The sequence below is a fragment of the Amia ocellicauda genome, chromosome 7 (genome assembly GCF_036373705.1).
Source record: "Amia ocellicauda isolate fAmiCal2 chromosome 7, fAmiCal2.hap1, whole genome shotgun sequence".
NCBI lineage: Eukaryota > Metazoa > Chordata > Actinopteri > Amiiformes > Amiidae > Amia > Amia ocellicauda.
Window position 1 is genome coordinate 7,532,448 of NC_089856.1, and position 23,511 is coordinate 7,555,958.

At 34.9% G+C, this 23,511-nt stretch overlaps 1 protein-coding gene across 1 annotated transcript; it reads right to left on the reverse strand.

Moving 5' to 3' along the window:
- Nucleotides 1-712: 712 nt before the first annotated feature.
- dennd1c (DENN domain containing 1C) lies at nt 713-23,002 on the reverse strand. Its single transcript, XM_066708144.1, has 22 exons — nt 22,853-23,002; nt 18,294-18,358; nt 16,666-16,709; nt 16,045-16,094; nt 14,557-14,676; nt 12,396-12,465; nt 11,822-11,902; nt 10,177-10,230; nt 9,716-9,826; nt 8,467-8,567; nt 8,329-8,374; nt 8,113-8,214; nt 7,233-7,358; nt 6,784-6,882; nt 6,536-6,626; nt 5,774-5,814; nt 5,375-5,446; nt 4,764-4,820; nt 3,738-3,872; nt 3,488-3,591; nt 2,896-3,091; nt 713-2,520 (listed from the first exon to the last, which is right to left on the reverse strand). The coding sequence occupies exons 1-22, from the start codon at nt 22,867-22,869 to the stop codon at nt 1,453-1,455; spliced, it is 2,850 nt and encodes a 949-aa protein (XP_066564241.1). The 5' UTR covers nt 22,870-23,002; the 3' UTR covers nt 713-1,452.
- Between the last annotated feature and the right edge of the window lie 509 nt (nt 23,003-23,511).

A 23,511-nucleotide genomic window follows, 5' to 3' on the forward strand; every position in this document is an offset into this window, starting at 1 on the left:
TTCACCAGCATTTTGTTAAACAAGTTTTTTTTTTGACATGAAGACCTTTTTTGTATTGGTCTTGTATTGGGCATTAATACAAATAATACACATGATGTATGTTTTAAATGCCTCTAATAAGTTAAAGCTTTTTCTAAGAATAGCTTTTCTTATAAACTAAGGAATACGTCAACTGGTTTCCTTCCATGTAAGAAATTAGATATTTTGTATCAACTACATTACTATTTATAGATGTATACTTACATTTTACTGGCATCCAATCTCATGTTCCAATTTGCATTTTTAACAGGTGTCTATTACACTTCTAAGTAACTAATTGTTTGAGTCGAATAGTGGATAAATGGAATATCTTATCTCACACATTGTCCTTTTGTTAATCCAGTAAAAGTATTATTTATATTAAATTGTATAGATGCTTCTGGTGTTTATTAATTTAATTTGCTTCAAGTTTCATTCTCATTACTCATTATAAAGCATTTAGTTTCTATATCTCTGTATTGTTAAGTGGCACCAGTTTTTGATTTATGGGCAGATCAAGACAGTGGTTCCAACTTTCTAAGTTACAAAGAAGAAATTTATTCTCCTTAGTTTGTTTTAAAGGGGACTTATTTTTTGAAAGGCAAATACTCTATTTTAATACATCAATGATTTACAACCAAGTAAATGGAACACATTATATTGATTTACATCAAACTAACCTTCAAAAAGGAGATTTCATGTTAAAACTTTTATTTTTTGCAAGCAATATTAAAATAAGGTAAAAATACATTTTATTCATATGTGAAACAAAAAAAACAAACTAATGCATTGCTCCAAGCATAAATCAGTTTTGAAACCTAGATATCAGGGAATATGACTTCCAAATTAAGCTCAAATGATGAAGCTGCACTGGGATATTATTATTATTATTAATGGAGGGGTAAAGAACAGTGGCATATAAGGCTTTCAAAGGCAAATCTTAACAGGAATGTTTACACAAGTATATTGACACATCAGAGTGAATGGGAAAAATCCTATCAAACAAATAAATTTTAATAACATCTCTCTGTGATAGTAATTGGCAACCGGAGTTGTTTAGTAATGTCAACATTAAAATCTAATTATGCATACTATCTAAATGCTGATTATACATTTATATTCCTTAATAATTATCTGTTGAAACACGGATCAGACTAAGTCTTAAAGAGGGTCACTTTTGACAGAAGTAAAAAAGAAAAAAAAAATCCCATCTTTCCATTGAGCAAGCTTTGAATTTTTTTTTTCTCCAGTGTATACTACGAATGTATAGTCATCTAACATTTTTACACCTAATTTTGCTCTGTATGTAACCTCAACTTTGTGACAGTGCTCCCATGTGCAACATCAGCATATTGTCAGTTTACAGGTTGTTTTAAGACTGGATGGCAGCCTGGTGACTCTTCAGGCAAAAACAATTAATTTCCATTTACTGTATCATGATTCAAATCTTTTCTTCAGCTCAGACACTTTAACAATTGGCACGACTCCATCTTTTGTAGGTGACAAAGGTTCAATAAGTCCTTTTAAATCCTGAACTACAGTTTCTTGGTTGCTTGTCTTAGCCACTAGTCTACCGTTCTCAGAGGTGTCCGAGACATGTGCCATGGGGATTATACCTGGGGTGGTTTCTGAGCATTGATAGATGCTCCCAATCTTATTCAGACCAGGGAAACTATTCGTTGAGATGCTAGGTGTCTGGGATTTCCCTTCAGGTACCTGCTTGGTGACTTTGGCTTGAAAAATGGCTACAGCAGACTGTACGCTGGGAGGCTGTGGTTTGCTTCCCTTCGTTGCCTCTACATCTAATTCTGCTGCAGATTCTAAACTCATCAATGCCATGCCAGGATTTTGAGCTTCTAGACATTTATCATGATCTTTTACGAGTGTTTCACACACTGTAAATGAGCCAGTGTCTTTTCCATACACCTGTAGTCCACTTTCTTGGTTGAATTCTGTGGCCAGATTTACATGATCCTCATCCATCTGCTGATATTCGGTTGTGGAGCTTCCTCCTAATCCCTGTACATCACTTTTCTTTGAAATGTCTTCTGAGCTCTGTGGATTCTCAGACTCCTCTTTCCTTAATGTTTCAGCCTCTTTATCACTCTCTAATTGGTCTTTCCTTTCCTTCCGCATCTGCCAGGGAATTCCAGCTGAAGTGGATTTATCTGACTTTGGAGATAAGGGACTGTCATCATTTCTTATGCCTTTCTCTTCCTCTGTGAGTCCCCGGTCCCACATCCCACTGTTACGTGGTGAGATTTTCCCTTCAGCATCTTTAGAGCACCCTAAAGTGTGGGGTACATCTAAAGTACAAGGACTGGGGAGATCCTTGCTGGACTTTGTGTAAATTGTCATGTCCACTGTGGGGTTTTCCTCTGGGGTCAACTCCTTGTGTTCCAAGGAAACCTCCTCCCCCTCATCAAGTTCCCAGCTCAGTTGACTCCCAGTTTGTGATGATGGGTATACCAAGCTCTCATTGCTTGGGGTAACTGATTTTAGCTGAGGGGAAAAAGTAACAGAAAACAACAGTTATGATACATCATTTAGTACATTTCAGTATTTAACGCATATCAACATTATGCCCATTTAAGTCTAACTAGTATAAATTAATTCATTTACACTATTAAAATACACTTATTTAAGGTAAAAAAGTAAATGTACTGAAAATCCACTAACAGTAGATGCTTTCTACAATTTCCTGTTCAATTCCATACATGAGAATACGTACAGTTGTTCAGATCTATCATAAATAATTCTGAGGTCTGTTATGATGGTGACCTAAAGTAGTGAAAACTGTATAGAAAGGTAAAACAATTGTTAAAATGAACACTGCAACTTGTCACTTCATTTGTTTTCAGTGCTAAATCTCCCCACCCTTGTAATGTAGTCTCCATTATCGGCATTGAAGACATCCAGACTGCGAGTCCCATAAAGTAACCCCCGTTCCTGAGAAGTTTGTGAACTTAGAGTGTCAAAAATCTCTCCAAGAAGGTCCATTTCCTCTGAGAAGAACTGGTTATCAGGGTCTTCTGCTTCAGTGTTAGTCAGCAATCCTTCACCATCAGGTGTTCTGAAATAGGAATAAACTCATATTTCTTATGGGATTAGCTGGAGTTTTATCCAATGTTTAGTATAGAAAGTTGAGGTAATTCATATTTTTCAGTAGAAGACATGATTAAAAAAAGCAACAAAAGAGGGACAGACAAGGGACAAACAGAAATTGGCAATTAACTGAATAATATTAGGCTTGGTAAAATGGGAATTACGTGCCTCCACATCGATATAATTCTTGTGTCTTGTGGCTGGTAAAATTGACATCCTGCCACTGTTTAAATTTACCCGCATTTGACAGTGGTCGTGTGATCATTTCAGATCCTGTCTTCATATGAAATGCATGTTTCCATGTGAAACTGAGCATGTTTTCCCTGTTTGTTACTGTTTTTATTATTGAAGAGCTGGTCTTTACCCACAATCCTCGTCCCAGCCCAGGGCCCAAGTGCTGTTCCTGTCCATATTGTCTTTCTCTTCTAGAGGACTTGTAAATCTTCGAGTTGGACGCCTCGGACGGGACTGAAAAAGCAGCAGCAAACCAAATAAAATTAGTTTTCTGTTGTGGTTGCTCCAAGATGAGAGAAGCAACAGGCTAGGATAATATATTTAAAAAAAAAGCACAGAAGCAATAAGTGAGAGAACTGAGGGTGAATGAGAATGGATACCTTGCCAAAGTGCTGTGTTATTGGCAGACGGTTCTGTAGACAATCAGACTGTGCTCTCCTCTGAAACTGGGGTCCGAGCCCATGTTCCGAGTGCAGGGAGCCCCCACGCTGCAACCAGCGCTCTTCTTTTGATTCCTAAAGATTGAAATGAAAATATTAAGTAACACTCCCATCCAAATGACTGATAAAACCAATAAAGGAACATAGGACAATTAGCATTACTACCCTCCTGTTAATGAATTGCGTATAAATTGTAGACCCTTGTGTCCTCTGTTCTGTGTGGATGTCTGTTGTGCCACCATTGTTTTAGTAAATTAGACAATGTAAGTTACTGGGTTTCTTTAGAGTCAGAATTAAAATCTCAAATTTAGATTTAAAAGAGGCTTCAAAAAATTATGAGGGCCATCTGAGGCAGCAGGACTATCCACTATGCCACCATGCCATCCCGCTTTGTTTCTCTGGCTCAATTAATTTTATATGAGAACTCACTGTCCATCCTGCATCATGCAAATGGGAAAGGTCTGATATACAAGTTTGCTTCATGTAGAGTTTTTATGCTATTTTAACAAACATCACAAAAATATTGTGGAGAATAATTTCATTAAAGAATCTCGCCTGGAAATTCATGGTGGTCAGGTCATATCTTCTTTGAATGAGAAATTATTAATGCATAGAAACATATTCATAAACTTATTTATAATGATGTGGACATTATTCTTGGCCAGTGATTTAATTATTTGTTTTACTCATCTTGATAAATTTGTTTTTCAAATGTCATTGGTGGAGTTGCATGTCCTTAGTAGTGAATCATATTTCAATTAATGTATTATTATTTTTACATAATATTAATTATGAACTCATGTATATAATGAAACAGTCCAAAATAGATTTGTTTAATATTTAAACTGCAATTAAACGGTTTGTGAAATGCATTTTAATAAAGTAATTGTAGTAAATGTCATCTTTTTAGAAACATTTGTACAGGTAAAGTGATCATAAATTATAGAGCCATGAAGGCACTCTTACCTTGTGTGTTAGACGACTTTTCATTTCCTTCAGGCCTGTTTTGGCATGACCTTTGGCCTGGAAAAAAAGACCAGATGTATGGAGCAAACAAACAAACAAAAAGAAAAGACACTCACATTCTTTACATCTATTCTCTCTTTTCAATCAACCAGATTACAAGTTGATTGATGTATTTAATAAAGAAAAGCTACTTGGAAAACTAACCTATGGTGAATATCATTATATAAAAATACTGAATTCCAAAACATCTTCATGAAGCTACAATGCCAACGTACCAAATCGCCCTGCTGGAGCTGCTATCTAAAAGCAATCGAACATGTCTTGAATGTGCCAAGAGCACATACTGATGTCAGGTCCTGATGTTTACTGACGTGTTGTAAAACAATGTAACGTATTAATTTATTCAGTTCTGTTGCATATACATTAATGATAAAAGAGCCAACGTATCCTCTCCAAGCCTCGGGAAATACAAAAACTAGAGAGAATTCCACACGGACAATAACAGTGTGGACAATAACATGACTCTGTTTTGTAGGTGTGTCAGTACTAATATGTAGCCTATGTCATAACATTGCATCAGTAATGAAATTAAATCCACTTTTCTTACTTACACATTTGTACATGTTCAACACTGCTGGGTTAGCCTTTGATTTCACGTTGAATATCAATGCTCCTCCCCCTTTCTATCATGACAAATAAAACCATAAAATAATGAACACTTCTTAAATTAATACAAACATTAAACCACATAATTTATAATGCATTTGTCCAGTTTATTTTACATAGCACAACACAATTTCAGAATAATAAAATATGCAATGTGAATAGGGATGATCTGATTCCAAATAATCTGCATTTCAAATTCAATATAATAATCATGTCCACTGTGTATATAATAATCCAATTCAATATACGTGTTTTGTTGTTATTATTTTTGTGTCTCTAAGTATTATACTAAGAAGGAAAATTTGTAAAACACAAATAATTAAAACTGTAAATAGAAATTATACCTTTAAGTTGCCAACCCACTGCTGATATGATTTTGAGCCTCCTATAAATGACACACACACACATATATATATATATATATATAAGGATTATTTTGTCATTTGTTAATGATTGCAATACTATATTTGTAGCCCCTCAAAATGACCTCTGAGATTAATACTGAACTAATTATTATTATTATTATTATTTTTTTTAATATCTTGCTTTAAAGGTCAATCTTGCTTTAAAGGTCAAACTTCTAATAACATTTTGTTTAAGCACAAATTATAGTCCTTTAAGATAATTTTAAGACATTAATTGAGTATGAATTTAATCTTATAACTGAATAGTGTTAAAGTGCTTTATTATTTAATTTCCTGCTGCTATACTGTTTCCTGTATATCATTGTATACTATGTTTGCCCTGTACTTCTGTGTCATTTCCAAACTTAATACATTTCACTAGTAATAGCAGACATGGGTTATTATGTGGGCAATAGGACTGAAGACCTCCTGTTATTCAGATATGTTATTCAAGTAACTCTCACATACTGTGTCTTTGAAGGATTTCATAGAATAAGATAGTTGTTGTTTATTGGTGATACATTAAAAAGATCTGTCTAAGGAACACACATTTGTAATTTAAAGAAATACATGTGGCATGACTCAAACATGCATGTAAATACAGCCATTTGATTGTGTTGTCTAAAGGTGGATCAATTGATACTTGAGTAACGTACCTTATGTACAACATTTCATGAATAAGCAACCAATGGACACTCTCACCTGCAGTCAGCAAACAGTGAGTAATTTCATCTTCAAAAACATCTGCAAACTCTTTTCCAGTATTTAACTTCTCCAGTCGGCTATCAATGAACTGGGCGAAAAATGAAAAAAATAAATGTTGTTTGCTTCTTTCAAAAACATTCAATTTTCTCATAATGGTAATGCAATTAAAATTAAGAATAAAATACGACTATAGGCAAACTAAAGATTACTGTCTATGTTTTAATTTCCAAGTACAGACCACTTACTTGCTTGAAGAACTGTAGATGGACTGCATTTTCTAGAAATTGCTTCATGGTATTGGATTTGTGGTTCAAAAAGGATTCCTCACAAAAAGCGATATCTCCCTATGAATAAACAAAAAATAAATCAAATGCCAGGAGTTAAGAGTGCTTTTATCCCCTGACAATGACATGACAATGCATGAGATCAAAATAGACTAAATGGAAGTGTAGTGATAACTTGCATACCAAATACAAATTAATTGTAAGCAAATGAATCTTCCCCAGAAAGATGTGAAATGCAATGGCTGCCACAGGGGCCTTATCTGATCTGGCAATCATTTCTAGGGAACAGTATGCAAAGTTCAGACAATACATACAAACACAGAGTCACCGTTGGGCTGGTTAGCAGCTAAGAGAGATCCTATAACTGTGTTCATATGGGATTAATCAATAGATTCCGGTGCCTTACTTACTGACTCACAGACCAGTGCATCTCTATAACCGCCAAAGAGCAAGGCTTGTGACCTCAGAAATGCCCGAGCCACACCATCTCCAGTAGCTGCCGATTGTTTTTTAAGCTTCATCTTCAAAAGTGACACCTGAAAGAATGAACAAAATAGGATAATTTGACTATTTCTAAAAGGTGTTTTCACCTATAAATCTAATTTCTGACTGCTGCAAAGGGATTTTCTAAATGGATGTGATCTCAAAGTCTTGATCCTGCTCTATCCTACTCTCAGCATATCTCCATGCTGACACACACCTGATGATTTTCCTGAGCTGTAGTTTGGTATTAGTGGGTCAGGAAATGTTTTAATTTGTGTAGTCTCTTGTGGCTGCCACCCTTCGTTTTAGCATGAATTACAACCAATGACATTGTCTCTCAGTGGCTGTCTCACTGCATGACCAACTCAGAAGCCACACCGCCAAAACCTGTTCGCAACTCCTGATATTTTAAAACTAATACAGCCAATCATGGAGCTTTGATATTCAGAGCTGTGACCACAACTTCTCACGTCATACAAAGATTTGTATTTATTTTAATTTATTTATTAGAATATTATATTTATTAAAATATATTGATGTAAAATAAAAAATGTCTTAAAATTAAAATTTAAATTTTTTATTGTAAATGGTTGTATGCTATGGTGTAGTGCTTTGAGATCTGTTGAAAGGTGCTTTATACGTTAAATACATTACTATGATGATGATGATGATTATTATTAACTATATGTTTTATCAATCGTGAATGAGAAAATATAAGAATTATCCATACAAAAGTATAAAAAAGTAAATTGGCAGAATAAATGTTTTCTTGGCTTAAAAAATACTTTTGTCTGTCTTATCACTTACCACATCTGATGGAATCTTTTTTAGGTCTTCAAATGGAGATTCTAGGGTATTTGTGTCGACATTTAAAATCACCACATCTTCCAGGGCCCTGCTCTTCACTCTCTGAACAGTGTCGAGGGAAAGAAGGATGTGCAGGGTTTGAGACAAGTCTATACCACCATAAACGCATCCAAATCACAGGTGATAATTTTCTGAAAATAGTAACTGTGAGTGTACCTCCATTAGACTTGAGTGGACTCCAATCAGGTAGGGCATAGGAGCACTTTAACCAAGAAAGGGAGAGATGTGCATGAGCATGAAGTCAATTTATCATCAATTTGGTCTTAAAATTCAAAATCCTGAGCTGGGACTTACCAGCAATAGTCAATCAAATGTGGTGGTAGGACTGGGATGTATATATGCTGCCAATACATTGGAAACAGGAGAGCACTTGAGGCATGGACACAGGCTGTTAACTACAACAAAGGAAGAAAGAAAATGCCTGTGATAAACTGTTGTCTACTCTTAATTATATTCTCCCTGATATTATGTAGTATGAATCACCACTATTGCAATTCAGCCTTAGCTATTTAAATTAACAGATCAGATTGTTTGGCATGACTGAAATTAGTGTGTAGACACAGTAGTGATCACGATAATCTTCTGTTTTTCATACCCTAGAAGTGCAGACACATACTAGGTTCTCTTCAATGAAAGGATTTGAGTGAAATGTGAGAACAAGGATAGCTTGTTCTTGTCAAAATCCCCTGGGGTCAAAATAACCTATTGTTTTAGATTTGTATGTATATTTAGATATTTGAATAATGTGACACTTTGATCAAATTACAACATATTATTTTTACATTCAAGTAAATTACTTAATTGTAGATCTGACATATGGATGAAATAACATGTATCTGATTATAAATAGCCCTTGTTTTCAGGAAATGGGATATCTATCCACTACATCTGTTTTATTCTCTCTGGTTATGTTTATGTTATGTGAACTGGCATAGTCAGACTATCAATTTAGTTAATGATTTGAACTTGTTAACCTGCATCCCACTGAGGGGTGTTACTCTTGTTCTTGTCTTGATGTGAAATGTATATTTATAACTTTTGCACCATCCTTATCTTTTATCTAAATTCACCAGCATATCCTTTTTCCATATGTTACGCTCTCATTTTCTGTTTATAGATTATTTGACATATAATATAATTACTAACATTTTAAATGATATAAAGAGGCCCAAGCAGGATGGAAATGTGGCAACTGATGACCAGAACAAAATAATTGAAGCCAGGTAAAGAAAAACAATGGCAATGGTGATGAAGGCAAAACACTGATTCATCACACAGTTGTACATGCTTATTTGTTATGTTTTGTTTTTTTAAGGTGCAATTTAAAGCTAAGTTGCCTTCCCTGTTCTATTCTTTTGATTTTGTTTTTGTATGTACTGTTAGCTTCTGCAATTATCAATCAAAACAAAATGCATGTATTAAAATATGCAAAAATAAAGTACATTTTCAAGATGAACAAGAAGTGGCTTTACTTTGAAGAAAGTTTCCCTTACAATTGTTAGGGATGTCTTCCTAAAATAGTCTGTGCTGCAAGAATGCTTACCGTGCTTAGTTTGCTTGAAGTAATAAGTATTCTCCTCTCCAACAGCATGCTGGCATAGAGGTGAAGCATGTTATTGACATCCATGGCCACCACCAGCTCTGTAAGGTTCCTCTAAGAAAAAACAGACATAGGTATCTGTATTAATGCTGCTACTTATTTTAATATAACGGATTCAAATGAGTAGTGGTCTCAATAACAGTATATATGGTGAAATCTTACTGAACTACAAATTAGAAAGGATGAATTAACTGAAGTATTCATATATATGAAAAATAAATATAATGTAACATGAGGAATGTTATGTGTTGGAATTCAATATACATATAGATTTAGCAATTATGTTTTTTTGGGGGGTTTTTGCGCAATACAATTATTCAGTATTTCAGATATTTTCAGTTAAGTTAAAAAAATAACAAATTATATTAGTATGTATGTATAAAATGATCACAAGCAACACTTACACTCTCAGGTATGGTAGGCAAGCTTCCCACATCTGGAGCAATGAAATAGGGCAGCTAAGAGTGAAAGCATGAAATAGAAAACAAGTTTGTCTTTAGAGTGAGGATAATGGAAAGATCGCTGTACCAAATGTTTACAAAACAATTTTATGAAAGTATAACCCACCTGTTAATAGCAAATTACAAACCTGTACTCAATGACACAGGTAATAGCAATCACAGGTCTAAAGTTTGCTATTAACAGATGCACCAAAGTTTTAACTTAATCCGTTCCTAGGGCTCTGGGATTCTGACAGGGCAAACAGAATGAGTGGCTTGCTCAGTTTTCAATCTCAATCATGTCAATCAAGCTTAAAAACAATAAAAGCTGCAGAACAATAAAAAAAAAGTCAGTTACTTCTGGTCTATTATAATATCCTCTAAGATCAATACTTTATAAAATCAAAGCCCTAAATATGTTAAACAAATAAATACATAAATAATCTGAGGGTACAGAAAGTTTACAGATTGTCTTTGCTAATAACTCCCTGAAGATAAATACATACATACAGCATCTGTTCTATGCTTATTGAGAATGCCCATTATTGTTCTTCATTATTAGGGGATATTATAGTTAATCAGAAGTAGCTGAAGTGTTGTAGCTTCATTGGCATCTTGAGATTTCCTATTGAAAATTGTGCAAATTACATAGTAAACTATAATAAATGATGAAAAATATATATTTGTGTTTAAAAGAAACATTAACATTAATTGCATTTGTTCATTAATACATTTTGGATAACAAACAATGAGACTATCTTCCATTTTACTCTAGTTGCTATTCGATTACAAATTTCTGGAACCTGTTTCTAAAAAGGTTTTAAATCTTTTTATATGATGTATTACAGAAACTTATGTAACACATCTTTACAGTTATTTATCTATTTCCACTACTGGGCTTGATATATTCATACTACCAAAATGTCTAACTTTGATTTATTTTTTTATGTGTCAGACTTCTACTTCTTATAATTTGATCCAAAGTACATGGTATAAGAATCAATAATACTTAAATCAGCTTTGACATATTTTCAGTCTAGTTTCAAAGCTACACATTCATTAGACTTTGTTGCTTTCCTCTATACTCTCCTGGTTTGCCTGGTTTGAACTATCATATTATAAAAATGGATGGAAAATATAAAAAAGTGCTGTAATCTTTCAATGTTCTTAAAATGCAATGCAAAACTTTTGTAAGAAAACTAAGTTCTATAAACACAGCATCTGATTGTGAAAAGGTCTATGAAGCAGCAGGTTATATTGGGTTACTTATAAGCAATTAGACTTTTGAAACACCAAAGCTATTTTGTGTTGACTGCAACTGATCTTATTCTCTTGTATTAAATAACCTTATTTTACGTTTCCTGTTTTCACTAATTACTGTTACATATACTACTCAAATTCTGCCAGGCTTATTGCTATACCGGTCTGAAATATGAATAAATGTCTTCATTAATTACATTTGCAAATGTGAATAGTTATTATGGGATTTTTATTTGTATCTGTATAACATGAGTTATATCTATATATCTATGAAGACCCTTTTCATAAGCACTAATTAATTCAATACTACCTCATTGGACAGTGTAAAATAAACTAATTCAGTACTTACATATTGCAAGATGACAGGACTGTCAGGTTGAGGGATTGGGAGTTTGTAGAGAGCTGACAATAATTCTCTCATTTCATTTTTCTGTTAATGAAAAAAATACAATAACTTAGTTATTCTATACATACTGTGACACAGTGCTGAGCAGGTCAGATAAATGGCATTACATCCCCCTTGGAGAGAGAGAGCGCTTTCTATGGCTCAATTTCAAACTTTATTTTTCTGGGTTGTCTGTTTTTTACTGTGATACTGCTGTATTGATCATCATGCAATATTGTGTAAGTCGCCCTGGACAAGGGCGTCTGGTAATAAATAAATAATAATAATAAAGTATATTTCAGCAGATAGTGTATTTCACCAGATAGAGCATTACGTGTATTGCACCAGGACACCACCAAATATCATGTTAGAAATTTAATGGGTTTCTTTTCAATTGTTCCACATACATCTTCCCACTAGAAACAACTAGAAAGATATTTTACTCCCATCAGTTCCCAAAAAGTGTTAAAGAAGCAGCAGCAGCAGAAGACAATTTGCTTACATTTTTCTGTAAATTAAACTAACGGGCAGAACTTACTTGTCCTTTTGTGAGATAGTCAGCAAGGTTATTCAAGAGTTTGTAAAATACCTCAAACCAGGGCAGATAACTGGAATGAAAATTAAAAGTTAAAATGTAACATAATTCAATAGATTGTGTTTCTTGTTTTAAGATTTTCTCTTCCAAGATGACCTTACTATGAAGTTTCTTGAAAAAATTGCCATAAAAATAATATTTGTGAGACATACAGACGGGTGACAAATTAAAGCTAAAACCTGAAAAAATGAAAAATGAGTGGCGGAACATAACAAATGCAGATGCCTCCAAACAGGTGTACTGCATGATACAATTAAGCAATTAACATCCTATCATACTCTGTGGCATGTATAAAAATGCTGAGCAGGCCCAGTTGTCCTGGATCAAGATGGCAGTGCATAAACCCATCATTACAAAGACTAATGCACATTTGGGAGTACAGTGATGCAAAAACCATAGGCACTGGTCTACAGAGATGTGAAAAAAGTGATATGGTCAGATGAGTCATCCTTCACCATATTCTCGACAAGTGGGCGAGTGCATGTGTGGTGACACCAAGATAACGGTACAGGCCTGACTGCTTGACCCCTACAGTGGGGGGGTCTGGAGGCCCTGTTTTGCTGTGAGGGGCATTTTCCTGGCATGGTTTGAGTCCACTTGTCCTCATAGAGGGAGGGGTCACTGCAAATCATTATAAAGTTATTCTGAGTGATCACCTTTATCCTATGGTGAAACAGTTCTATCCTGATGGGAGTGGTCTCTTCCAGGATGACAAGGCACATCCATCCACAGGGCACGAGGGCTCACTGAATGGTGTGATGAGTATGAAAATGATGTGAATCATATGCTATGGCCTTTGCAGATTTTGAACCGACGTGTTAGACAGCGCTCTTCACCACCGTCATTGAAACACCAAATGAGGGAATATCTTTTGGAAGAATGGTGTTCCATCCCTCCAGTAGAGTTCAGAGACTCGTAGAATCTGTGCCAAGAGCATTGAAGCTATTCTGGTGGCTCGTGGTGCCCAACACCTTACTGAGACACTTTATGTTGGTTTTTCCTTTAATTTGTCACTCATCTGTATATGGCCTGTAGCTTTATGAACATGACCCATTTATAGAAAAATGTCCCTGTACAGAAATATATATATTTTTAATAAACTCACTCAACTGAAAAATCTGTAGGTTGGGTTATTTAACACTGACATCCCTCATTTTATTTTATTCCAGGGATCGGCAACCTGAGGCTCTTTAAGACCTAACATGTAGATCCTGACAGCAATCTTTTCCTTTTTCTGGGCCAGCAAACATTTGTTTTTTGTTGTCCTTTCATTTAGAACCATAATCATATGTCTAAAACTTATTCAGGGATGGATGTAACACAAGATGTGCAAACATTTCAAAATAGGCTAGTCTCTACAATCCCTTAGAAACATTAAATACAAAATAAAGATATTGGTGTAATGAAATTAATGTATGTTTAGCCATCAGTAATTGCTGCATGTTGTTAAGATGTGTCAGTCTGTTTTTTTAAATTATTATTCTGTCATTCATCATTGAGGCTCCTTCGATGTGGTATTGTTGACCAGAACTCATTGACTCATTTGGGTTGCCAACCCCTGTTCTAGGCTGTATCACCTCTATCTATTGCCAGGATTGTACAAGGCAGGGTTACTTTGGTTGGGTGGACTTAGATGTTGGTCAACAGCAATTTATCTATCCTACCAGGTAGCTGTGAGCATGTAGTGTTACAGAGCTACATTAGGCCACCTAACAATGTTGTAGCTCTGCCATTTCTGCTGATGGCTTGCAGTGCAAGAATAAAAGCAAGTCCACAGAACACATACACATCCCAATGGGATATGAGCCATCTGCTTTGTGAAGATGATTGACACACTTGCAAATAATGCACCCCAAAGACTTGCAGACTAGACTCCATACTTGATTCTTAGCACCAATACCTTTTTCTTGTGAAATAGTTTTGACCAGATTTTCTGCTGTCCTTTCCAACTTTTAGTTTCAGTCTCATTTACAGCCTTTTTTCCCATCCTAGCCTTTTAGGATGCAAAAACTGATGTCCTCTGGAAGGCATATTGTAAGGCCATCATCTTCTTTTTGCACAATAAGCCAGCAGAATGAAGACCATTACTCAGATGTTTCCTTACCTCAGTATACAAAGACAGGTTCTGGAACTTGATGTAAGGCGACAGAACCCAAAGCGTTGATTGCCTTCCAAGTCAGTTAACACAAATGTGAAGTGTTGGACTGCTGGACATTCCTTTACCCTACAGAAAACATATGCATTATGAAGAATGAAAGCAAAGGTTCTAAATTTTCCTTGCCAAATATTTTAATCAAACCAATTTTGTTTATAAATACAAATTATGTGTCAACCAGCAGAAGGAAACTGTAGAATTAACATTTTGTTTGTGACTGAGCCAGCAATCCCTTATGCAAATGAACAAAGTTGTGATAAGGTGAGTGAAACTGGGAGTTGAGGGAGTGAAGTTTTGAGGCTTTGTGTTCCTTTTGTAAGAAGGCTGGGGAAACTCTAAGGCAGTGGTCTCAAACGCAATCCCTGGAGGGCCATGTGTATGCTGGTTTTTGTTCCAACAGCCTCTTCAATGACTTAATTGGTCTAATTGTTCAATTAGCTAGATACATTTAAACACCTATGCAGGCCCTGGGATATTTTATAAGCAACTGTACCATGAATCAAATGCACTTTTAGATCATCAACTGTAAAATACCTCAAAATATATTTTTTAAATATGTCAAATTGAAAAATGAATTGGACAAATTAAGTTGGAATGAAAACCTGCAAACACATGGCCCTCCAGGAATTGAGTTTGAGACCACTGCTAAGGTTTTTAGTTTGTTGTTTACATGTAGTGTGGAAGAGACATTTTCTTTTGTGCTGTGCTCATACATAGCGGAATCATAGACTGAGATGGGGTGTCGCCCAGAGTCCAGTCTTGTGATAGAATTGGATTTTCCATGACAGCCTGGCGAAGCGTTAGATATTGGTAAATGAGAATTGGTTTTCAATTGACTTATCCGGTTAAATAAAGGTGAAATGAAATTTAAAAATAAGTGCTGTGCTTGGTCTTTCCTCTTGTAATATTTATCCCATAAACCGCTTTTATTTTAGTTTTGTTTTCACTTGTGTTGTAATTGTTGGTTAGTTATTTGACTTTTAAAAAGGGGAATAGTTGAAAATATGTTGGCACTAGTATTGTTTGAATATAAATTAAGCATGTGTTTTATAATGTTTGTGAATAGACGTGCTGTATTCATGAATAAAATTGGGTACCAGAGATAAAAGTTTATATCACTTTTATATATAATATAATTGTAAATTTTGCAAAGTTTATAGCATGTGAGATAAAGCTGTATAAATGGCATTAATTTCTATTGTTGGTGCACAAGGACAGAAGCATCACCTACTAGTGGAAGACTACATGGTTTCATTATAACATTTTATACCAAACACCAATGTACACCAATGCAAATATTATCAATAAAATATTTATTTTTAGATGTTGATGCATCAAAATAGTAAATGGTGGCAGACTTCGTTAAACATGCAATGGAAAATGATATGATGTTATCAATTGAATGTAGTGCTATAATTAATTGTGGGCTTGTTTTACCTTTCTATATCATAAGGAAAGCAAAACCTGGGCAGAGTCTGAAGAGAATCCTGAAAAGAACAAATAATAATGCCAGCAATTAAGGAAGCACATTTTAAGAGCTCTTGCAATTAACCCACCACCAGAATAAAAATAAATACTGAGGTTTTAGTGTTATTTTACAGGTTGTTTTTGTTACAATTCTAAATTCTGGGGGTCAGTATAATTATTTAAATGGATGGAAACAAAGTATGTAACAACTTTGTTGTAACAAATATGAAAACATTTGTATTAATCTCACAGCGACAGAACCAGCAGATTGTTGTACCCTGCAAGATCTAATCATGAAGAGTCTGTGGGACAGGTGAGAGAACTAAAGAATAGAGAGAAGGAAGTGTGGGGAGAGAAGCCATCTATTCTGCATCTTCCGGTATCTGCCTACATTTGGTCAGACTCATACCTCCTCCCATTTTCCCACATAGAAGAGATGGATGGAAGATACTAGATGACATGTGATGAACTTGTTACTCAATTTGACAAGCATAACTGTAAAAATTCAGTACGTTTAGCAATAGATTTAGTTTTAATTACTTGACATGTATAATGGATAGGAGTATTGAACTAAACATAAATACTTAATACCTGATCACTGAAATCTTCAGGAAACTGAAATAAAACCCCGGGATCTGTGGATGGGGGGGAAAAAAATGACCATAACACCATGAAGTACACAATGTGTTCGCAAACTCTGAAAGATCTTAAGCATTATCAACATAGATGGAAGGAGAGAGAGAGAGAGAGAGAGAGAGAGAGAGAGAGAGAGAGAGAGAGAGAGAGAGAGAGAGATAATACATTTTAACAGTTCAGCAATGTAAATATATTACAAAATATGTTGTTTTTATTTAACATTAGTACAGCAGTTGTTTAACTGAGACCTGGCACATGTGGTCTGTCAGTTGCTGGTGTCGTAGTGGTGGTGTAGAGGGGAGAAGGACATTACGATTCATTATGATTTTTTTAAGTAATTGCCATCAACAACATAGTAACAACAAATATAGCTGGATTTGTATGATCCGGTGAAAGTGAAAATCTCTTGTGGGTTTGGGAATCAGATTCTCCGACTGGGCCAAGGCACAGTTGTAATTTCAGTTTACTGTAAGGTGAAAGTCTCAACTAGTGTTTTAAAAAGGAACTTACATTTCTGCCTGATATATCAAGATATATTACATCTATACGAGAGGTCATATCAAAAGGGGGCATCACAAAGATGGAAAGAAAATCTGTGCATTACTAATCTTATAAACCGTGGATTGCTTAATAGACATTCACAAACCACACTGAGCACGTCTGTGTAATGTTCTAAAGTTTTCCATTATAGCATCCTTCCATCCTTCCATCCTTCCGCCCAGTAGCTTAATTTTTGTAGTAATTGATCTAAAACTATAATTGGAGCTAAGACATGAACATATTTAGAAATTGACAAAGATGTCGGAAGTCCCCTGATGAGACCATATGTTTAGAATATGAATGGATATTCTTCTTCAAGGCTGCTCTAGTGAGGTATTGGCAACTCCTTCATGAAAGCAAAATGCATAAAGCTAAGCATAAGTGGAAAGCTTTTTTTTTTTAAACAATCAAATTGAGATCCACTGAGTAACCAGTTGCCATTGTTTAAGTCAATGCTAATAAATAAAAAAAAATCTTAAAAATATTCATATACCACTCTCAACAAAGCTGGTCATTTCCAGAATAGGTAAATTCTAAGTTGCTCTGCTGACTACAAACAAATGACTTATATTACACACTAAAATCAATCTAGTTTTCTCTGAACATCAACAGGAAGAGAAGTTAAATTGTTTCTCTGTGTGGTTTCCCTACTGCAAGACTCTCGGGTCACCTGACAGGAAATCACTCAGTGAATCTTAAACCTGTACAAATTCATGTAAAGCACCGACTAATCTTTCACATCTACAAATTAGAAATTAGAAGGCTCTGAAACTAAATTATGACTCTCCTGTATAGTACTAAATCCTAAAGTCCTAAAAGTAATATTCAGTAGTTTGGAGCTTAATAGATTAAAATAAAAAACAATGATATTTGAATATAAAAATAAAACCTTTGTGAGTATACAGTACCTATATGTATATATGTGTGTGTGAAGTATAAGACTATGTGCATTTAATTGGTTGAATTGCTTTTTGTTGGTCTCATTACTTATGAGTGATATAATTATAGTATGTTTTGTATTATAATGAAATAAACCTTTTCACCTTTGTCTTTGGCAATGGGACAGGAGGCTTCAAAGAACCAACAAAATGTTCCTTCAGGATTGTCTCTATATGGAAAAGACGAATACAAAAAAATACAAAAAAGCATTATGGTCATGCTGAAAATGATGAAAGGACCACAAGAGGTATCAAAAATAACCACTGTCACATTTTAATCTTATTGTAATGAGGAATTATTATGTATACTGAACAAAAATATAAATGCAACATATGAAGTGTTGGTATCAGGTTTCATGAGCTGAAATGAAAGATCCCCGAAAGTTTCCATACACACGAAAAGCTTATTTCTTTAAAATATTGTACACACATCCTAAATCTTTAAATTGTTGAATGCTGCATTTATAATTTTGTTTGTATAATGTAACTAGGTGGCAGAGCAGCACAATTAGATGGTTTTCAATAAACATAATTAATAAAAAAAAACAGCCTTGTTTGAAATTCTAAAAAACAGACATTGTGCTAGTTATCTGAAATGTAATATATTGTAATAGCAAACCTGACAAAATACTGCATTTATTTTTAGGAATTACTGTGTATGTATGAATTTATTTTAGTTATTTTGCAGGGAGTACGTAGATTACATTTTCTAGTTCTAAGTTTTACACAGATCATTATGGAAACAAAAAAGTTGAAATTGCTCATTAAAAAAAAGTTACTTTTGAAGTTCAAACCAAATACTTTATAGCAGGTTACCAATGGCTAAATGGAAGACGTGCAAGACAAAATTTAAACAAACACACTATAACATTTGGATGGTTTTATGTATTCTAGCCTTAATTTTGGTTACCATTACTAGTAATCCATGTTCCTTGCTGTGTTGCTTTGCAAAGTGTAGAAACTGATGTCAGTTTACTTAACAATAGCAAATTTACACACTATTAAAAGTGTATATACCTTAAAAGTGTCTTCAAAAGTAAGTAGCAAACATAAAATATAATTCACTTCCACATTTTTTGTTTGTATTAAAGTTGAAACATTATTAGCAAAATCACATAACAATGTATAGTATGTATGGGTGATGAATATTATATGTAACAAAATGTATCCCCATAGTATAGGTAAAAACAGATTTTAGATTTTTAAGAAAACGCATACATTGAGTAGATAGATTTAAAGCGATTCTGCAGACAATGCATTACATTACGCAAATTGTATGTTGATTTTTTACTAGAGGCCAAATTAGCTACACCTCTTCAAGCTTTAATCTGCTTCTTACTGAGGACATATTTCTGATATTCTGAAGAACAAACGCAGGATGTAACAGGGTGTCAGTGTGGTCAGCATTGCTTTTTAAGGAAACATACCACTACGTAACAGGCCTACACATACAAAGAAACAGCCATAATGTGCTCTCATCTAATATAAGCCTTAACTAACAATAGCCCCAATTAAAAGATTCTCTATGCCTTCCTCTACTCAGTAGTTGTCCATCATTTCTGCATAATGTACAATATTGCGTAAAAGTGCTTTATTGGTCTCTTTACCATTTACTTTAAAAATATATGATTCTTAGGCAAAACACATTGACATGGCCTAAGTGCTTATGTTCTCTTCTAAATCATAAATACAGAGTTACACAAGACTATACATGTACTATCCTCAAGGTTTCTGCAAGTAAAGCGATATCAAGTGTTAACTATTAAGTTGAGAACTTGATTTTCAAATCACCTTTCCCATTTGGCACCATGGCACCAATAATCTGTTAACATAGGTCTAATGACTAAATTTAAAACCTGTAGAAAACTTAAAATGTACACAATGTTCAAAACATTTTTGTACTCTTCTGTATTTTTTGTGTCCTTGATGAAGAGTTAGCAAACTGATATGTATTTAACACGCACACATACACTATATATGTGTGTATGTAGCTATCTATATATATATGTGTGTGTGCGTGTGTGTATATATATATATATATATATATATATATATATATATATATATATACACACACACACATACACACACACACACACACACACACACACATTTCAAAAAAGTTATAAATTGATTTGCATGTTAATGACGGAAATAAGTATTAAACCCCCTCGACTTAGTACTTGGTGGCAAAACCCTTGTTGGCAATCACAGAGGTCAGACGTTTCTTGTAGTTGGCCACCAGGTTTGCACACATCTCAGGAGGGATTATGTTCCACTCCTCTTTGCAGATCCTCTCCAAGTCATTAAGGTTTCGAGGCTGACGTTTGGCAACTCAAACCTTCAGCTCCCTCCACAGATTTTCTATGGGATTAAGGTCTGGAGACTGGCTAGGCCACTCCAGGACCTTAATGTACTTCTTCTTGAGCCACTCCTTTGTTGCCTTGGCTGTGTGTTTTGGGTCATTGTCATGCTGGAATACCCATCCATGACCCATTTTCAATGCCCTGGCTGAGGGAAGGAGGTTCTTACCCAAGATTTGACGGTACATGGCCCCGTCCATCGTTCCTTTTGATGCGGTGCAGTTGTCCTGTCCCCTTAGCAGAAAAACACCCCCAAAGCATAATGTTTCCACCTCCATGTTTGACGGTGGAGATGGTGTTCTTGGGGTCATTCCACCTCCTCCAAACACAGTGAGTTGAGTTGATGCCAAAGAGCTCGATTTTGGTCTCATCTGACCACAACACTTTCACCCAGTTCTCCTCTGAATCATTCAGATGTTCATTGGCAAACTTCAGACGGGCCTGTACATGTGCATTCTTGAGCAGGGGGACCTTGCGGGCGCTGCAGCATTTCAGTCCTTCACGGCATAGTGTGTTACCAATTGTTTTCTTGGTGACTATGGTCCCAGCTGCCTTGAGATCATTAACAAGATCCTCCTGTGTAGTTCTGGGCTGATTCCTCACCGTTCTCATGATCATTGAAACTCCACGAGGTGAGATCTTGCATGGAGCCCCAGACCGAGGGAGACTGACAGTTAATTTGTGTTTCTTCCATTTGCGAATAATCACACCAACTGTTGTCACCTTCTCACCAAGCTGCTTGGCGATGGTCTTGTAGCCCATTCCAGCCTTGTGTAGGTCTACAATCTTGTCCCTGACATCCTTGGACAGCTCTTTGGTCTTGGCCATGGTGGAGAGTTTGGAATCTGATTGATTGATTGCTTCTGTGGACAGGTGTCTTTTATACAGGTAACGAGCTGAGATTAGGAGATTAAGAGAGTGCTCCTAATCTCAGCTCGTTACCTGTATAAAAGACACCTGGGAGCCAGAAATCTTGCTGATTGATAGGGGATCAAATACTTATTTCCCTCATTAACATGCAAATCAATTTATAACTTTTTTGAAATGCGTTTTTCTGGATTTTTTTGTTGTTATTCTGTCTCTCACTGTTAAAATACACCTACCATTAAAATTATAGACTGATCATTTCTTTGTCATCGGGCAAACGTACAAAATCAGCAGGGGATCAAATACTTTTTTCCCTCACTGTATATAGATAGATAGCTACACACACACATATATAGTGTATGTGTGCCTGTTAAATACACAATGGCCCTTTTATCTGCAGTACATTTTATAGATTATTCAGATGATTGCCTCCATCTGTAGTCAGACATAATACTTCTATCATCCATCCATCCATCCATTTTTGAAACCGCTTATCCAGGCATAGGGTGCAAGGCAGGAATACACCCTGGATGGGATGCCAGTCCAACATATTACTTCTAATATTATTTAAAACAAATTACAATACAAGGGGCACACAGTGATTTTTAAATGTAACATAAATCATTTATATTTTTAAAGTTGCAGCAAGTGGAAACATAACACACTTTATATAAATCTTTTGACAGTAATGTATTAGGGGCCCAAATTAGGATACACAACTTATGTACCAACATCGTATTGTGCCCCTTTTACAAATCCCAGTTATGCTAATTTAGACAGAATAGTGCACAATAATGTGTAACTTTTGTTGATGCTCTCTTTACTAAAAGGTTTAACAAAGATATTAAACATTTTCACTAAATATTAAAATTGCTTCTCTATTTTGTACCCCATACTGGTGCTTCAGATCGAAAACCATCTAAAAAATATCAAATTTTTCAAGATGTTCGAGTAAAACAAAAAACAAAAACATTGAATGATTGACTTTGACCATGGTTGGAAAGATCACCTTATATCAGAGAGGATATTTATTGTATTATCCAATTCAATGCAGATTTTACTTTCAGTTGCAGGAACTGCTATTGATTTCTCAAGTTTACAGCATGTTTTAACTCAATTCCTTCAGTTGCAGATTTTACAGCAGGAATCACTCAATTTCAAAAAGGGTATATGAGTTTAAATTACAATTGTATGCATGTATGTGCATGTTTGTATGTACAGGGTATAACAATCATAAACTATATAGATTTACATGTTTCCAGAATTAAACAGATCTAAAAAGAAATTTGAACTGTACAATTCTATGCTTTCTTTCCTTTGCACTCTTGCATGGCAGATTTCTGAGTTAGAGGAAGCTCAAAAGCCACACACAGAAAACAAAAAACAAAAGCAGAAATGATGATGAACATTAGAAAACATATAAATGTAACTTACTTGATCCTGGATCCCATTATTGCGTTGTAACTTCACATGTCCATATGGAAAAGAACAATGTATATTAAGATGCTATTAACTATTTTTAAAAATATAAATCAGAATCTAGCACCTATATAACAGAACTCCACTAGACATTAAGTTTCTTACTTCCTGAATACTGCATGACGTTTTAACCATAGGAAATGTATCCGGCCACGCTCAACAGTAATTTGTTTTTCATTTATACTAAGACAAGGTAATTGTGATGATTTAGGGAAGCTGAACTACAACTAGTTCCTCTTTACAGACTTATTGCCCATGATTGCTTTAGAGTTACAAAAATAATATTAACCAAGTATTAAGTATTAATTTGAATTACTTCTCAATAATAGTCTTGACTGTGCTCTCAGTGATATTCAATGCTATTTGATACCCATTTCCTGATCTGTGCCTTTCAACAACTTGCCAACAACTTTCAACAACTACAACTGCAACTACAACCTGTAGTTCTTTTGAAAGCTCCTTGGTGCTCATGGTTGAGTCTTTGCTTTAAAATGCAAAACAAAGCAGAGGGGACTTACAGAAACTGCTGAATTTATCCTGAAATTATGTGAAGCACTACAATACAGGTGGAGGCCACTTAACTTGGTGTGTGAATTTGAAGGTTACCTGGTTAC

Bases quoted from the DNA above. Each gene is read 5' to 3' on its own strand.
- dennd1c (XM_066708144.1), bottom strand. The intron at 16,710-18,293 runs GTGAAAAGGTTT...CCCCATCCACAG, and splicing joins TCCCATTGCCAAAGACAAAG to ATCCCGGGGTTTTATTTCAG. The intron at 3,873-4,763 runs GTAAGAGTGCCT...TTCAATCTTTAG, and splicing joins AAAGTCGTCTAACACACAAG to GAATCAAAAGAAGAGCGCTG.